This window comes from Talpa occidentalis, unplaced genomic scaffold (genome assembly GCF_014898055.3).
Source record: "Talpa occidentalis isolate TD23 unplaced genomic scaffold, MPIMG_talOcc4v2.1 talOcc4.11, whole genome shotgun sequence".
Taxonomy (NCBI): Eukaryota; Metazoa; Chordata; class Mammalia; order Eulipotyphla; family Talpidae; genus Talpa; species Talpa occidentalis.
In genome coordinates this window covers 9937034-9951883 of record NW_023601104.1, presented here as the reverse complement: position 1 = coordinate 9951883, position 14850 = coordinate 9937034, and the positions used below count along the sequence as shown (strand labels likewise).

The 14850-nt window shown below is 42.1% G+C and overlaps 2 protein-coding genes across 4 annotated transcripts in view; one reads left to right on the top strand and one right to left on the bottom strand.

Annotated features, from left to right (window-relative positions):
* Positions 1-516: 516 nt before the first annotated feature.
* SRP14 (signal recognition particle 14) lies at positions 517-5807 on the top strand. Of its 2 annotated transcripts, XM_037502198.2 has the most exons (5): positions 518-604; positions 743-815; positions 1210-1322; positions 4448-4480; positions 5270-5806. In XM_037502198.2, the coding sequence occupies exons 1-5, from the start codon at positions 581-583 to the stop codon at positions 5357-5359; spliced, it is 333 nt and encodes a 110-aa protein (XP_037358095.1). In that variant the 5' UTR covers positions 518-580; the 3' UTR covers positions 5360-5806. The 2 variants fall into 2 exon arrangements, with proteins under 2 accessions (XP_037358096.1, XP_037358095.1); XM_037502199.2 differs by lacking the exon at positions 4448-4480 and having other exon boundaries at positions 517-604; positions 5270-5807.
* Positions 5808-5965: 158 nt separating this feature from the next.
* EIF2AK4 (eukaryotic translation initiation factor 2 alpha kinase 4) overlaps positions 5966-14850 on the bottom strand; it is a 97344-nt gene continuing 88459 nt past the window's right edge. For both annotated transcript variants that reach the window (XM_037502196.2, XM_037502197.2), the window contains 7 exons: positions 13568-13680; positions 11195-11253; positions 10220-10317; positions 9018-9086; positions 8478-8522; positions 7536-7654; positions 5966-6330 (listed from right to left, as the gene is read on the bottom strand). In XM_037502196.2, the coding sequence (XP_037358093.1) occupies positions 6273-6330; positions 7536-7654; positions 8478-8522; positions 9018-9086; positions 10220-10317; positions 11195-11253; positions 13568-13680 (561 nt within the window). In that variant the 3' untranslated portion in view covers positions 5966-6272. The remainder of the gene's footprint in view (positions 6331-7535; positions 7655-8477; positions 8523-9017; positions 9087-10219; positions 10318-11194; positions 11254-13567; positions 13681-14850) is intronic.

Below are 14850 nucleotides of genomic sequence, written 5' to 3'. Positions count from 1 at the left end.
CCTTGCAAAACCCCCCTGGCCTGCATCCCAGCTCTTGTATGCATAAATAAATCTTAAAAAAAAAAAAAATCTAGGGCTTCCCTGGTGGCGCAAGGGGTTGAGACTCAACCTATGAAGGTATCCGCAGCCACTGCAGCACGAGTTCGATCCCCAGCCAGGGAGGAGACCCACATATGGCGCAGCAGACCTCTCCTGACTTGTCCACTGCTCCCCTCAGCAGTGTATTTCAGTGGCTCCGCCTGTTCTGTTCCCCACTCTGTTTCTGGTGACTCCTCTCACACACCCTCTGCACCCCAGCTCTTGTATGCATAAATAAATAAATCTTTCAAAAAAAAAATCTTTCTCTGCTCTCACTTCCTCATTCTGGGGTGAAAGGCTCTTTCAGCGAAACTCTCGGTCACCACAAAGGCCCTCCATCCCGCCAGGAGGGGGCGCGCCAGAGCGCAGGCGCGGGGCGGGCGGGCTCAGGGATTGGTGGAGAGAGTAGAACCCTGAAGCGGAAGTCCCGCCCAGGCTGGCCGGAATTTCCGGCTCCCCCTGCAGGGGCTTACGCTGACCGAGCGGAGCCGGCGGCGCGGGGATGGTGCTGCTGGAGAGCGAGCAGGTATCGCCCGAGCCGGCCCGCGCGGGGCGGTGCTGCGCGGGGCTTCGTGCGGGCCCTCGGGCCCCTGCGGCAGGGGCTGGGGGTAGAAACGGCGGGCGGGGGCTGAGGCTTCCTAACGGGCAGGGCTGTGTGTTCTAGTTCCTGTCGGAGCTGACCAGGCTTTTCCAGAAGTGCCGGCTGTCGGGCAGCGTCTTCATCACCCTGAAGAAGTGTAAGCAGCGGGCGGCCCCGGCGCGGTGGCCCCGGGTCGGGGAGGCCCGGTGGCGCCTGTCCGCCGGCGCCGGGACGGAGGGGCTGCATGGGATTCGGGTGGTGCGGGGCGCCGGCGCTCACCGCCCACCCGGCGCCGGCCCCTTCCCCCCCCTCCCCCCCGCCCCGGCCCCGCTCCTGATCCCACCACGGGGGGTGTGGACTCCCCCCATGTCTCGGTGTTGGGTTCCTGGAAGTACCGAGTCGTGCCCCGAGGTTGGCGAAACCATGAGTGATGTGGTTAACAAAATTAGAGTAGTGGAAGGGGAGAGCTGTCCACGTCGTGTCCCTTCTCGGGCCGGGTCCCTGTCCACAGCGGCTGTGACTGTACTCACTACGGTGTATTTTTCATGCAGATGATGGTCGAACTAAACCTATTCCAAGGAAGGGCTCGGTGGAGGGGTTTGAGCCCTCTGACAACAAGTGTCTGTTAAGAGCTACTGATGGGAAAAAGAAGATCAGCACTGTGGTAAGTTGGAGTCCTATGTTTTTTTTTTTTCAGGTTTGTTTATTTATGCATGCAAGCGCTGGGGTACAGGCTGGGGGTGGGGGGTTGTTTGAGAGGATGCACCAGAGACAGGGCAGGGAACCGAACAGGCAGACTGACCAAAATACACTGCTGAGGGGAGCAACCGGTGAGACAGGAGAGGTCTGCCGTGCCATGTGGGTAGCTCCCTGGCTGGCGGGGGCTCAAACTTGTGCTGCAGAGGCTGCGGACTGCCTCATAGTGTGGTGCCCAACCCCTTATGCCACCAGGGAGGCTGGATTCCTAACTCTGTGACTCAGCATGGGGCACATGTGAACCACTTCCCCCAGTTTTGAGAAATAACTGAGAATTACTATTTAAGTTTATGGAATACAGAATGATGATTTATATATGAGCTATCTTCAGCTATCTTCAGCTGTCTTCTCATAGATATAGTAAAAAAAAATTTCTTCTTCTGATGAAAACTCTTAGGATTTGCTCTCTTTCCTGTATATAATACAGCAAAGTTAGTTATAGTCATTACCCCTATTATAGTTGAATTTGTACGTTGTGATCATCTTCCTGCTATTCCTTCCCGCTCTATCTTCCATTGTTGGTAAACACGGTCTGTGAGTTTGAGTCTTTTTTTTTTTTTAAAGATTTATTTATTTATTTATTTATTTATACAAGCACTGGGTACAGTCAGAAGTGCGGGAGGGTGAGAAAATTCACCAGAGCAGACAGAAGGACCGAAGTACACTGCTGAGGGGAGCAGCGGGCGGCAGGAGAGGTCTGTGCGCCATGTGGGACCCTCCTCCAGGGTGGCCAGGGAGCAGCCGGGGATCGAACCGGCGCTGCACAGGCAGCGGGCAGCTTCGCAACGCAGCACTCAACTGCTGCGCCACTGGGGAGGCCCGAGTTTGAGTCTTGATTGTTTTGTTTTTAGATTCCACATATAAATGAGATCATACAGTATTTGTCTTTCTTTGTATTATTTCACTAGCATAATGCCTTCAAGGTCTATCCAAGTTGCCAAAAAATGGTAGGATTTTTTGCTTTTAGCTGAAGCGTCCTGTTGTAAGTGTATATATGTATTTGTGTATTTATGTGCGTACACACATACAAATATACCACAACTGTATCATCTGTCTATGAACACTTAGGTGTTTCCATGTCTTCACTATTACAAATAATGCTGCTGTGAACATGGGTGTGCAGAATTTTTTAGAGTTAGTGTTTTTGTTTCCTTTGGATATATTCCCAGAAGTGGAATTGCTAGATCATATGGTAGTTGTTATTTTGAGTTTTTGAGGATCCTTCATACTGTTTTCCGTAATGGCTATACCACTTTACAGTACTACCAACAGTACACAAAGGTTCCCTTCCACATCACTGACAGTATTTGTTAGCTTTTTTTGTTCTTGATGATGGCGTAACAGGCCTGAAGTGATACCACATTGTAGTTTTAATTTGCATTTCCCTAATGACCAGTGATGTTGAGCATCATTTCATGTACTTATTGGTGTTTTGTACATCTTCTTTGGAGAAATGTCTATTTGGATCCCTTGCTCATTTTTATTTATTTATTTATTTATTTTTAGAGATTTATTTATTTATTTATGCATACAAGAACTGGGTACAGGCCAGAGGTGTGGGGGGTGAGAGGATTCACCAGAGACAGAGTGGGGAGCAGAAAAGGCAGGCAGACTGACTGAAATACACTGCTGAGGGGAGCAGCGGGCGAGATAGGAGAGGTCTGCTGGCCATGTGGGTCAGCTCCCTGGACGGGGATTGAACTCATGCTTCAGTGGCTGCAGGTAGCATCATAAGTTGCATCTTAACCCTTGCGCCACCAGGGAGCCCCCACCCTTGCCCATTTGGAATTGTATTATTTGGTTATTTTGCTTTTGAGTTATATATATATATATATATATATATATATATTTTTTTTTTTTTTTTCTTTTTTAAAGATTTATTTATTTATTTGTACAAGCACTGGGTACAGTCAGAAGCGCGGGAGGGTGAGAGAACTCACCAGAGCCAGAGGGGAGAGCAGAGCAGGCAGACTGATGAAATACACTGCTGAGGGGAGCAGCGGGCGGCAGGAGAGGTCTGCGCGCCATGTGGGACCCTCGCCAGGCTTCAAGGAATGGAACCAGCGCTGCAGAGGCTGCAGGCAGCTTCGCAACCCATCGCTCAACCGCTGCGCCACCGGGGAGGCCCTCTTTATATATTTTGCATAGTAACCTCTAGATAAGTGATTTGTAAACATTTTTTCCCTATTGCACAGGTTGTTGTTTTACTGTTTGGGTTTTTTTAAGAATTTTATTGATTTAAGATTTTATTTTACTTGTCTTTTGTGTGGAAGAACTGGGGTGTTGGCCAGAGGTGCAGGGCATGAGAGGATTCACCAGAGACAGAGTAGGAAGCAGAACAGGAGAGTCTACTGAAATACACTGGTGAGGGGCACAGCAGGCAAGACAGGAGAGGTCTGTTTTGCCATATAGGTTTAACTCTTGCAGCAGTGGCTGGTGATAGCTTGATAGCGCTCAGACTGTAACCCCTGTGCCACCAGCAAGGAAGGCCATGGTCCTTACTTTTAATGGCACTGTGGGAGGCAGTTGGCATATTCAAATCCTTCTTCCTTTACTGTGCTGGACTTTGAAAGTGTAGTTTTTGGTAGTACTTGATACTTTTACTTTTTAAGCTGATTATTCTTTCATCTTTGTGGTTCATGTAGCAAACACAGCTCTGTGTGAGAGTTGGTACCTTGAGAGAGTTGGACTCCTTTGACAGCCCTCAGAACCTAGGGAAGATAACGTCATTGCCATGTGTGAGAGATTTCAGTAAAGCTGACTAACAGCTGCTTTTCAGAGCCCACTTCCACCTTCTTTTCCATGTTGGTGCATTTTTCATGTGGAACTACTTTCCTCGTTCCTCAGGCAGAGGAAAATGCAGTGTCAAAGTAGACTTTTGTGGATTATAACCCCTGAAATAGGGAAGACATAAAGATTAGAATGTTGTCATTATGAGGCTTTGAGTTATCATCTGGCTACAGAGGTACCATCTGGAGGCAGAGGACCCCTCTATGGAAAATAAGGGTGATCTTTTTTTCTCCCCTTTTCCAGGTGAGCTCCAAAGAAGTGAATAAGTTTCAGATGGTGAGTTTCTGGTGTTCCTACTTTCCCTTCCTCAGGGCAGGAGTTGGCGATACTGAACACTAGATTGAGAGCGATACTTAGGTTCGCTGCTCTCCTTTGTTTTACCAATATTTGATAAGTACAAGTTGATAATATCTTTAGTTTAGATAATACCTTTAATTTTCTCACATTTTGTCATCGTGGGCTTCACAGATGCTCTACCTATAGTAGAGTTGAACAGGAAGTTGCCTGCAATTTTCCCTTATTGCTTATTTTAAAATGTACGACTTACTCTGAAGGGTTGTATTTGAAAGTTACTATACTGGGAGTGTTTTTCTTTTCTTTCTTTTTTTTTTTTTTTTTAAAGATTTATATATTTATGCATACAGAGTTGGAGCACAGGCCAGAGATGTGGGGGATGAGAGGATTCACCAGAGACAGAGCAGGGAACAGAACAGGCAGACTGACTGAAATACACTGCTGAGGGGAGCAGCAGGCAAAACAGGAGAGGTCTGCCTCGCCATGTGGGTTTCTTCCTGGCCGGCCCGGGATCGAACTCATGCTGCTGAGACTGTGGACTGCTTCATAGCGCGATGCTTTAACCCCTAGTACCACCAGGGAGACTCTGGGAGTGTTTTTCTTTTATGGCCTTTTCCTTTAGATATTTCAGTGTCCCATGGAATTTTACTTTTTTTATTTTAGCCTTCAGATTTGGGCTACCCTAAGTCTATTATGGAAATAGATTTATTATGGGACAGCTGCCCCATGAATTGGCAGCTTTCCACTAATATTGTGCTCTGTGTCTTTTAGGCTTATTCAAACCTATTGAGAGCTAACATGGACGGTCTGAAGAAGAGGGACAAAAAGAGCAAGAGTAAGAAGAGCAAAGCAGCACAGTGAAGGACACCTGATTTCCAGCTTTCACCAATTAACCACTGAATTGCTGTTTTTCCTTTTGGCCACAAGGCTAGATCTCTGGTTCCCCTAAAATAACTGTCCTTATGTGAGATAAGAGTTATTCTGGATGAAAGAAGGGCTTCTGTGTTTACAGGGTAGTTGTAAGAAGCCAGTTTGTTTTAGATGGCTAACTGATCTCTGTTGCATGGTTGTAAATTCCTGGATGATAGTTTAAAGTCTCTGTAGCCATCTGTGCGAAGAGCAATGTATCATCATTAAACCTGTTTATCAACACCGAGCATCTCTTTGTTCTTTTTCCCATCCCATGTTAGTTTCTGTCAATGACTACTAATTTTGGACTAATGTGATCCTAAATAGGCTTTAGCCCATCTTCTGGGTCACTGGAATTAAAACTTGACAATTTTATGAAAAGTTGTAGTATCTCGTGGATATTCTGTCCAAATGGCTGCGTAATTTTATTACCATAGTTCCTTTAGCAAACTTGAGTTTCTCATAGCCAAATATAAGTATTTGCTTTTATTAACTAACTTAGGATGTTCATGTTTTAAAATCATCAAGAATAGAGGTTCCAAGTTAATGATGATACTTGGTTTCTTTATACCTTTATTTTGGTCATTTTCCTGTGTTTAATAGGGCTAAGGAAAGAACAAGACTATTTTCTTGTGTTCCAGATTCATAAAACCTATAGTGTTAATATGCAATTAATTAAAAGGCAGCAGATATATGAAAGCATTTATTATATTTACAAAGATAAATTTACAATATACTATACATGAAAAAAATGACAAAGCTCAAAGCTGAAGAATAGCTTCATAAAGTTAACTTAAAATTACAATGAATGTACACTTCATAGCATCAGCTCCTGTCCGAACAATGTAAAGACAGTCCTTTAGGATTAAAATAAGATTCTGTAGTAGTCATCTCTATAGCTGTACAGGAACAGCACAGACACCCTGCAAAAGAGAAAAGGTTGGCATGGGTGAAGAATTGAGTTTACTTTTAGGACATTTAACTGTAGGAGTTTTGTTTAATCAAAAACAAATGGAAGACGATTCATTAACATGTTTTACAGAAGCTGTAACTGCTAGGAGTCTGCAGTATAAGGTTCTACATAAAGAGACCACTACTCACTCACCTCACAGGCTTTGTTGTCTTTTTTTTTTTTAATTTTTTTTAAGATTGATTTATTTATGCATACAAGAGCTGGGGTACAGGCCAGAGATGCAAGGGGTGAGGGGATCCACCAGAGACAGCGGGGAACAGAACAGGCAGACAGACTGACTGAAATACACTGCTGAGGGGAGCAGCGGGCAAGCCAGGAGAGGTCTGCCATGTGAGTTTCTCCCTGGCTGGCCGGGGATCGAACGAACTCATGCTGCAGAGGCTGTGGATTGCTTCACAGTGCAGTGCTTAACCCCTTGCGCCACCAGGGAGCCCCCTTTGTTGTCTTTTAACAGCAGTTTTATGGCAGATGATAACATGAAAGATAATCATGTCTTCTTTCATTTAAACATTTCTGGAAGTGAGTATCTGGGTAAATAAAATTATAATTTGGAAAGCTTCTGGAACTGTTAGCCCCAGAGTGCTAATATGACTTTTGTTACTTGTTACTGACAAGATCATGGTGGCTGATTCACAATCCTGAGCAAGATTTACTGGTTGCCAGTGCAGTTGTAACTTAAAATAGCTTATCAGCCAAACCTTAACAAGACAAAGTAGGTGACATTCTAAAACTCCTCCCTGAATTTGGGGCCTCCCCGGTGGCGCAGCAGTTGAGCGCTGGGTTGTGAAGCTGCCCACAGCCTCTGCAGCGCCGGTTCAATCCCCGGCTGCTCCCCGGCCACCGGAGGAGGGTCCCACATGGCGCGCAGACCTCTCCTGCCGCCCGCTGCTCCCCTCAGCAGTGTACCTCGGTCCCTCTGCCGGTTCTGCTCCCTGCTCTGGCTCTGGTAAAATTCTCTCACCCTCCCGCGCTTCTGACTGTGCTCAGTGCTTATATAAATAAATAAATAAATAAACAAACAAATAAATAAATAAATCTTGGGAAAAAAAAAAAAAAACTAGTGAGTTAGGAATATTAATTCAAGAAAAAAAAAAAAAATAAAGCTCCTCCCTGAATTTTAACCCATGTGAAACCTATGCCTAAGTGATAACTTACTTTTTTTCTACTTTGATGTTATAAATTTCATCACAGACTAACTTGAGGTATCTTTGCTTTGGCAGGCGTGACAGCAGCTGCTTCACAGTTGTGTTAAATGCCTGTTCGTCAGCATCCCACTAGGAAAAAAGCAGATAAGCCTTAACAGCAGGTACTAGGATTTATTAACTGGCCCTCTCGGGCTCACATCATGAAATGTCAGTGCCTTCTCCCCCTTCAAAATGTGAGAAGAAATAAGATGCAGAGAGATTGCTGGGGTTCTTCCTTTGAAGCACTGGTTTTCTTTAAAACAAGACTGCCTCATCAGAACCTGATTAACAGCGCTGCAGCCCCAGGGCGCTAATGTGGCTTTGGACCAATTATTTTTGCCTCTTGTTTACTCTGCAACATGGAGATGCTACCCTGATGTGCATCCATTTGCATGGATCACAAAACAGGACATTGAGTACAGTGGTATATACTTATTTATAAGACAACAACAGATAATGTAGTATGAAATGTTAGTTCTGGAGCAAAGTTCATTTTCATCCGGCTCTGCTACTTGCTAGTTGGGTGACCTTGGGTAAGACATTTAACCTCTCTGCTCCCATTTATCTGTAAGATGGGGATAATAATGGTACCTCCTTAGAGTTGTTATGATTAAATGAGTTAATATTTGTAAAAGGCTCAGAACAAGGACTGCCAGAGCCTAAAACAGTAAAAACACAGGTGTTTATTAAATAATGTATCTCTAAAAAGTCACTAGGAAAGTATGATTTCCTCAAATTATGACACAGTAATGTATTTGTCACATAAAAGGAACAAAGTTACTAAATTCTTGGCACCGCCATAAAAATACTCAATATCATTAGGAAAATAATGCCATTTTAATATGATTCTGGCAAATGAAGGGCAAATCTTTGGGATTTTAAAGGTCACAGTACAGAAGAGTTCATCTCTTACCTCTAGTGATAAAAACTGTAAGATAGTTTCTTTGGGTAGATCCACCTGTTGATACACAGAAATGTATGTCACCTGTCAGGAATCTCAGGCAGCACGTACTGGTTTGTGATTATTGTGTCACTTTGGATGGGGCAACTGAAATAGGGTCGGCAGGGTCTGAGGTGTTACTGTGCTATATAAAATGGACTTAGTGAACTGTGCAGAGGTAAAATCTCAGCTCCGGCAACCTCATACTCCCTGTCTCCACATACCACCCCTGTAGCAAAGGTTTGACTGTAGCTACCTGTTCTTGGTCTAGGCTTAGTGAAGTAAAAGCCTGAAATACTTAGAAAAATGAATTTTTTTTTCGTTTCCACCCTCCACCCTTTTCAGTAGAAAGCAAGAGAACAAAAACCCATCAATTTTCTCCCCAATTCTTTAACAGATTTAGATTACACATGGCTCTTATCAGTGACAAGAGGCTTGTATTCTAACACTGGTGACACTGCAGGAAAGCTCTGCCCATGCTCTGCCAGCATCCTCAAAATGTTAGTCACTTACAGCCAAAATTTCAATTTCATTGCTTTTCTGATGTAAGTTGGCAAGGGAGGTCTGAAGTCGGGTTTGCACCTAGCAAGGAGAGAACATGTCAGAATCCAGAACGTGTCAAACCAGGCCACCTTTCTTAGCAGCTCCATTGCCTGTTCTAGGAAGCAATCTAGCCTACACAGGATTCTAAATATCTAAGGATTTGCTTTTAATCCACCTCAAAATGTCTAGCCTATTATGAGCTCAGGGGAAATGAGATTTTATAGCCTATCTTACTCATTTAATAATCCACCTACTTTATTTCTTTATAACTTAAACAAAAGAAAAGCAGCGCAGTGAAGAAGTGCACATGGAAGCAGGGCCGTTGTAGCATGAAGCCCAATTTGGGAAAAGAGGAAGGTGACAGCAATGAGAACACGGAACTGAAATGTAGTGATGAGAGCCGTACAATGATACAACAAGTGAGTTTCTACCCGGCATCCCGAGAAACGGGTGAATTTACAAAACTATTTTAATCTGATTTCATTTCTAAATAATGACCCCTCCGTAACACTCACCATCTTCCCAAGTGAAGCCAGTGTCCTCACTGTGCTCCTTAGCATTGTCTGTAGCACCCCGCTTGTCCTTCCACTAGGCACACCCTAATCTTTCCCCTCTGCCAAGTTTAATCCTTCAGGGATGACCTCCATGAAACTGTTTTCTTAATCTATGTTAACACTGTCTTCTCACTCCCCCTTGTGTCTGTAACACACACTACATTTAATTCAGCATTCCAGTACATGTTTCTGTTGTTCTCCAACTAACTGTACAATGCAGATGGCTGTCAGGTTGTAATAACTCTGAGGACTGGGGCTGTGTCAGTTGTCTTGTATACTTTACACGGCACTTAGCACACAATCAGGCATATAGCACATCCAACGCAGTTTAAGTACTGCAGTCTCTTCTGCTGTGTTATTTAAAACCTCATCAGCCCTCAGAGCCAGATCAAAGTTTTTGTTTAGAACAGGTGCCCACCTAGAATGAGAACTGACGATGCCCCTTTGGAGGACAGATGGGGCCGAATCCTCACACCAGAGAGATGCTTTGTATGGATGCAAATTTCAGAAGCCACTCATAAAAGAGTGGGAAGCAATTTGCTTTCAGGAAACTATTTCTTAGTTTTCTTCCTCCTGTTAAGCTCACATTAGCACGCGAAGGAAACTCTGCCCGCATACCTGAGTTTCATACCGCCGCCTCGTGCTGGCTGACAGCTTCTCTGGGGCGATCACACTCACGATGGGAACAACGGTTGTTCCGTGGATTTCAAACAAACCTGAGACAGACAGATTCAGAATTTATGGTCTTGTCTAAGACCCACTTTATATAACATATAACAGAGACAGCGGAGATGATTAGTCGAATCCACTCTAGTGTGACTCTAGGGGCTAGATTAGGTCTGCCTTTTGTTTTCTGTCTCTAAAGCTGTGTTTAACCAGGAGGAGCCCAAAACCCCAACACTTAGCGATTTTGATGCTTCTGTCAAGACCACCAGCCTTCTCGAGTGGAGGTAAGCGGTGACAAAGGTATAGGGAGGCAAAATATGAATACCAAACCCTCATGAACCTAAGAAAATAAAATTTACTCTCTCCTAAACGCTAATACACCTTTAAATTTCTGAAATATGATGACGGCAGAAAGTCAAGGCTAATAGAAAAGAACCCAAAAGATCCAATACTGGTAAAGCCAAATATGTCTTCTCATGTCCCTTCCTGGGATGCTTCAGGAAGGTTGCTAGATAGAAAATTAAAGGTAGAAGAACTACCACCACTGTTCCCTTTTGGCTTTCAGAGAAACACAAGTATATGTAGGATCTTTCTCCCAGGGGCTCAGTCTTCTGAAAAGGGGAAACATTTTAGGACAGTTATCCATATTTAAATCTATTCAATAAACTGAGTTGAAGGAAGCTAAATCACAAGATAGTAAGACACAGAATCAGAAGAACCACCAAGCTCCCCGTAGTTTGATCATTTCCTAACCTTGGGTTTCAAAGCATAAGGATAAGTTGCATTTGGTACAATTTATACTGTATATGTTACTTGAAAAATTATTTCTGATGCAGCAAGGAGTTAGCCACAGTCCTAGGTGCTCGGAGCAAATGTACAGAAGTAACACAGGCATGACTAAGTTCAGATTATAATTAGTAATTATACCTGAAGCATTAGAAAATGACCCCTTCAGATTTTGCACTGCAAGATTATCGGAAGCTTCTCTAAAAACAAGCAAACAAAAACCAGTTAGAAACCAGTAAGGCAAAAAACAACAAAGGTAAGTTACAGTGAGCTACATTTATAGTGAGTCATTTTTTAAATTGAATGTAAAGGTATTTAATAAATATTGGTCATCAGGGAAAAAAAAACAAAAAATTGTACTTTTTATGCTTTAGGGCAAGAGCAAATAAATATAATATAGGATGCCATTTCAAATTAATATATGCTTAAAGACAACATTCTTGATTTCTTCAGCTGGGTCTGAAATCCTGGCTCAACATAAGAAGCTAATAACTTCAATGAAATAGAATGGGTGTTCCTTCCGCTCCCCTCACAATAGGAGGAAACATGCCCCACCTTCATTATGGCAGCAACCTTTGGCTATCACCCACAGGAGAACATTTGGTAAACAAGGAGATTCTTTCAAAAGCCGTGAATGGATATTCTTTGCAAAGACTGAATTAATTTATTGGCTTCGAGAGACACAATAGCACCCTATCTTGGGAAAACATAGTAATAACCATTCACATTGAGGAAAGATTTTAAACCTTTATCTGCTAAAACTAAATCCTATCTGTCCTTAAGTGTTTTAATAATGTTCCCCTGTACTTGCTATTAATCATTTTAACTATTTTTTTTCCTAAGCCTCAGAGTTTGAGTTGGATTGTAATTCTCATTCCTGGTGACTTTAAAAACATTATATTCCCTCAGAAAAATTCTGATGGTGAATTTATTCAAACTGGGTGCAGATAGGATGGGGTGGGGTGAGAGAATTCTTTGTTGGGATGGGTAGAGGGGGGTATTGGTGAGTCTCATGTGTAGGAGGAGGTTTAGCAGCACCAATGGTCTCTACTAGATACCCACCGCATCGCTCTGTGCGACAAGCAAAAAATGTCTCAAAACATTGTCAAATGTCCCCTGAGAGAAAATTGCTGGTAGTTGAGAAATACCAATAAAAGTCAAAAACAGTAGGCTGTTTTGTATTTTCTGTTTATGAGCATATTACAAGAGTTGCAAATATATAGAAAACCTTAAAGAAAATTATGATCCTTTACAATCCCACTAAACAAATAACTACAATTAAAAATCTAGTGCATCATTTGAGACATTTTTCTATGTATTAGCTGTTGGGTTGGTTAAAACAAAAATGGGATCATACCATACAGCCTATTTGTGGACATCCTTCCATGACAATAAATTCAGCTTTATTAGAATCATTTTTAAAGTTGACACAGAATTTCATTGGATTACCATAATTCAAAAAATCTACAATGAATAGTGTGATATTATAAGTGAGAGATTCTCAAAGTGTGATCCAGTATCACCTGGAGGTCCCTGAGTTCCTTTTACAGAAAACCTGCAAAGTCAAAACTATTTTTATAATAATCTTAAAACATTAACTATCCTTTTTGCTCTCATTCTCTTATGAATATGCAATCAAATTTTTCAGAGTACACAATCTATGATATTACAACATATTGACTACAGAAGCAGATATGACTAGTTTCTTCTGTTAAGGCATTAAAGAGATCACAAAAAAAGTGTTAATGATACCTGCAAAAATGAGAAACTGCCATTCTTCTTATTTTATTATTGTTTCAGAAAATAAAGTTCATTCCCACTAAAAATAATTTTACTTAGGTTGGCATGTAATGGGTTTATTATTGTTATTTTAAAATATGCATATGTTTAAATTCTTAACAATTATATAACCCACATAAACAAAGCTCTTTGGGGTTCTCAAATCATTAAGGGTGTAGAGGGTTTCTGATATCAAAAAGTTTAAGAACTTATAATATAAACAATGCCTTGATATATATCCTTTTGTATCTATCCTTAAGTAATATTTACTATATATTCCTTAAAGTGGAATTTTTGGGACAATTTTTTTTTTTTTTGTTTAAAGCTTTATTTACTTTGTTAAACTCCTTTTCACATAGTTGAATCAATTTACACTCCTATCATGAGTATATGAGATCTAGACCCAGAACACATTAACCTTTTAAATACATTGACAAAATACTAACAAAATTCACTGATTAACAGACCAACTAAGGTAATTGCAGATAGATTTTGGCCCTATAGGCCTTTCAAAATGGCTAAAATATTCTTTGGTATGTTACGATGAAAGTAAGATACAGCCAGTCTGCATAGGGGCTGACAATAAACGGCTGGGGTTATTCAGAAGCAACAGAATGGTTCATTAGACCTGAACTATCTTTATTTCTCAAAAGGACCAAATTCACTTTTAAAATATAGTCAGTTCTATATAGAGAGTTGCAGCTGGTTTTTCTGGGCTTTTGTTCATTAAGTTACCTGCTAGTCCTTTCATCACTGACTTTGATCCTTAGTTTCTGCACAACATGGTCCACAAGATCAGACTCCAGGACACGTTTCTCTGTTTGCCTTTCCTTCTCAAAAGATTTAACCTTGAAAAGAATAAAATGGATCCATTACTTTGAAGTACATTTTGAAGTCAGCTGAATCAAAGTACCACAGTAAGCCTATTAAATTCATAGTTTAAGTTGGTGGTTCTTAACCAGAGGCTGTATTGCTCCTCGTGGACTGTTTGGAGATGTGTGTGGTTGTAACAACTGTTGGGGGGCTAATGGCAACTGGTGGGGAGAGGCTCCAGATGCTGCCAAACATTACAATGCACAGGACAGGCTCTCACAATAAAGAATTAAGTGGCCCCAAGTGTCAAAGTGCTGCCGCTGAGAAGCCCAGTCTTGATTAGAATCATTTAGCATAGATTATAGAATTAAAAAAAAAAAAAGACAAGATGAACCAGCTGCTATTTCATTTGATTGTTTCCTATATTATTCCCCTTAAATCTCCCGCTGGTCAGTCACCATGGTTTCTACAACTCCCCTCCTTTCCAAGCCCAAGTCCTGCCACCCCACTTTTATGCTATCTTCACTCTTATGGCCAATATCCAGCCTTGGCTTGGGATAACCTGACACTCCTCACACTGCTAACTGTGTCTTTCATTTTCCCATACTCCATTCCATGCCATATATCTCTGCAGTTAATTTTTCTCAAATACAATTTGGATGACTCCTTTCATCCAAAACACACTAGCTGGCTTCCCACTAGCTACTAAATAAAGTCCAAATTCCTTGGTTGGGCATTTTGGCTCCCTATGATCTAGCTAGAACCATTCTCTCCCACTGATCCATCCTTTTTCATTTTCCTTCTGCTTTACCCAAATAGACTATTCAAAGGAATAGTAGGCCTGTGCTATCTTTGGGATAATCTACTGAAAGAACTTACCACCTTTGCTATTCTGCTTAAAGGCCCTTTCAGCACGTAATTATATCCTGCCCATCTCTGAGGGTCTAGCATAAATCCCAACTCCCATCCTGAAGACTTCCCTGCTATCCCTGAAATACTCTTCCAGGTTGATGAGCCCTCAACAGAACTTTCTCTGTGGGGCTCTGATGGCATTTAACATGAGCTAACTTAGCAGATTACAGTATACTGACTATATCCTGTACCATTCATGGTCCAAAGTTCAGTCTCTCCTACACTGAATGCTTAAAATGCACCTGCTGAATGCATGAATGATGTGATGTCTTGCCCTAAAAATATGAAGATGA

What these genes read in the sequence shown, in the direction of transcription:
- SRP14 (XM_037502198.2), top strand. Translation starts at nt 581, where the DNA reads ATGGTGCTGCTGGAGAGCGAGCAG. An exon ending in AAAAGAAGATCAGCACTGTG is followed by an intron (nt 1,323 to 4,447) that starts GTAAGTTGGAGT and finishes CCCCTTTTCCAG; the next exon opens with GTGAGCTCCAAAGAAGTGAA. An exon ending in AAGTGAATAAGTTTCAGATG is followed by an intron (nt 4,481 to 5,269) that starts GTGAGTTTCTGG and finishes TGTGTCTTTTAG; the next exon opens with GCTTATTCAAACCTATTGAG.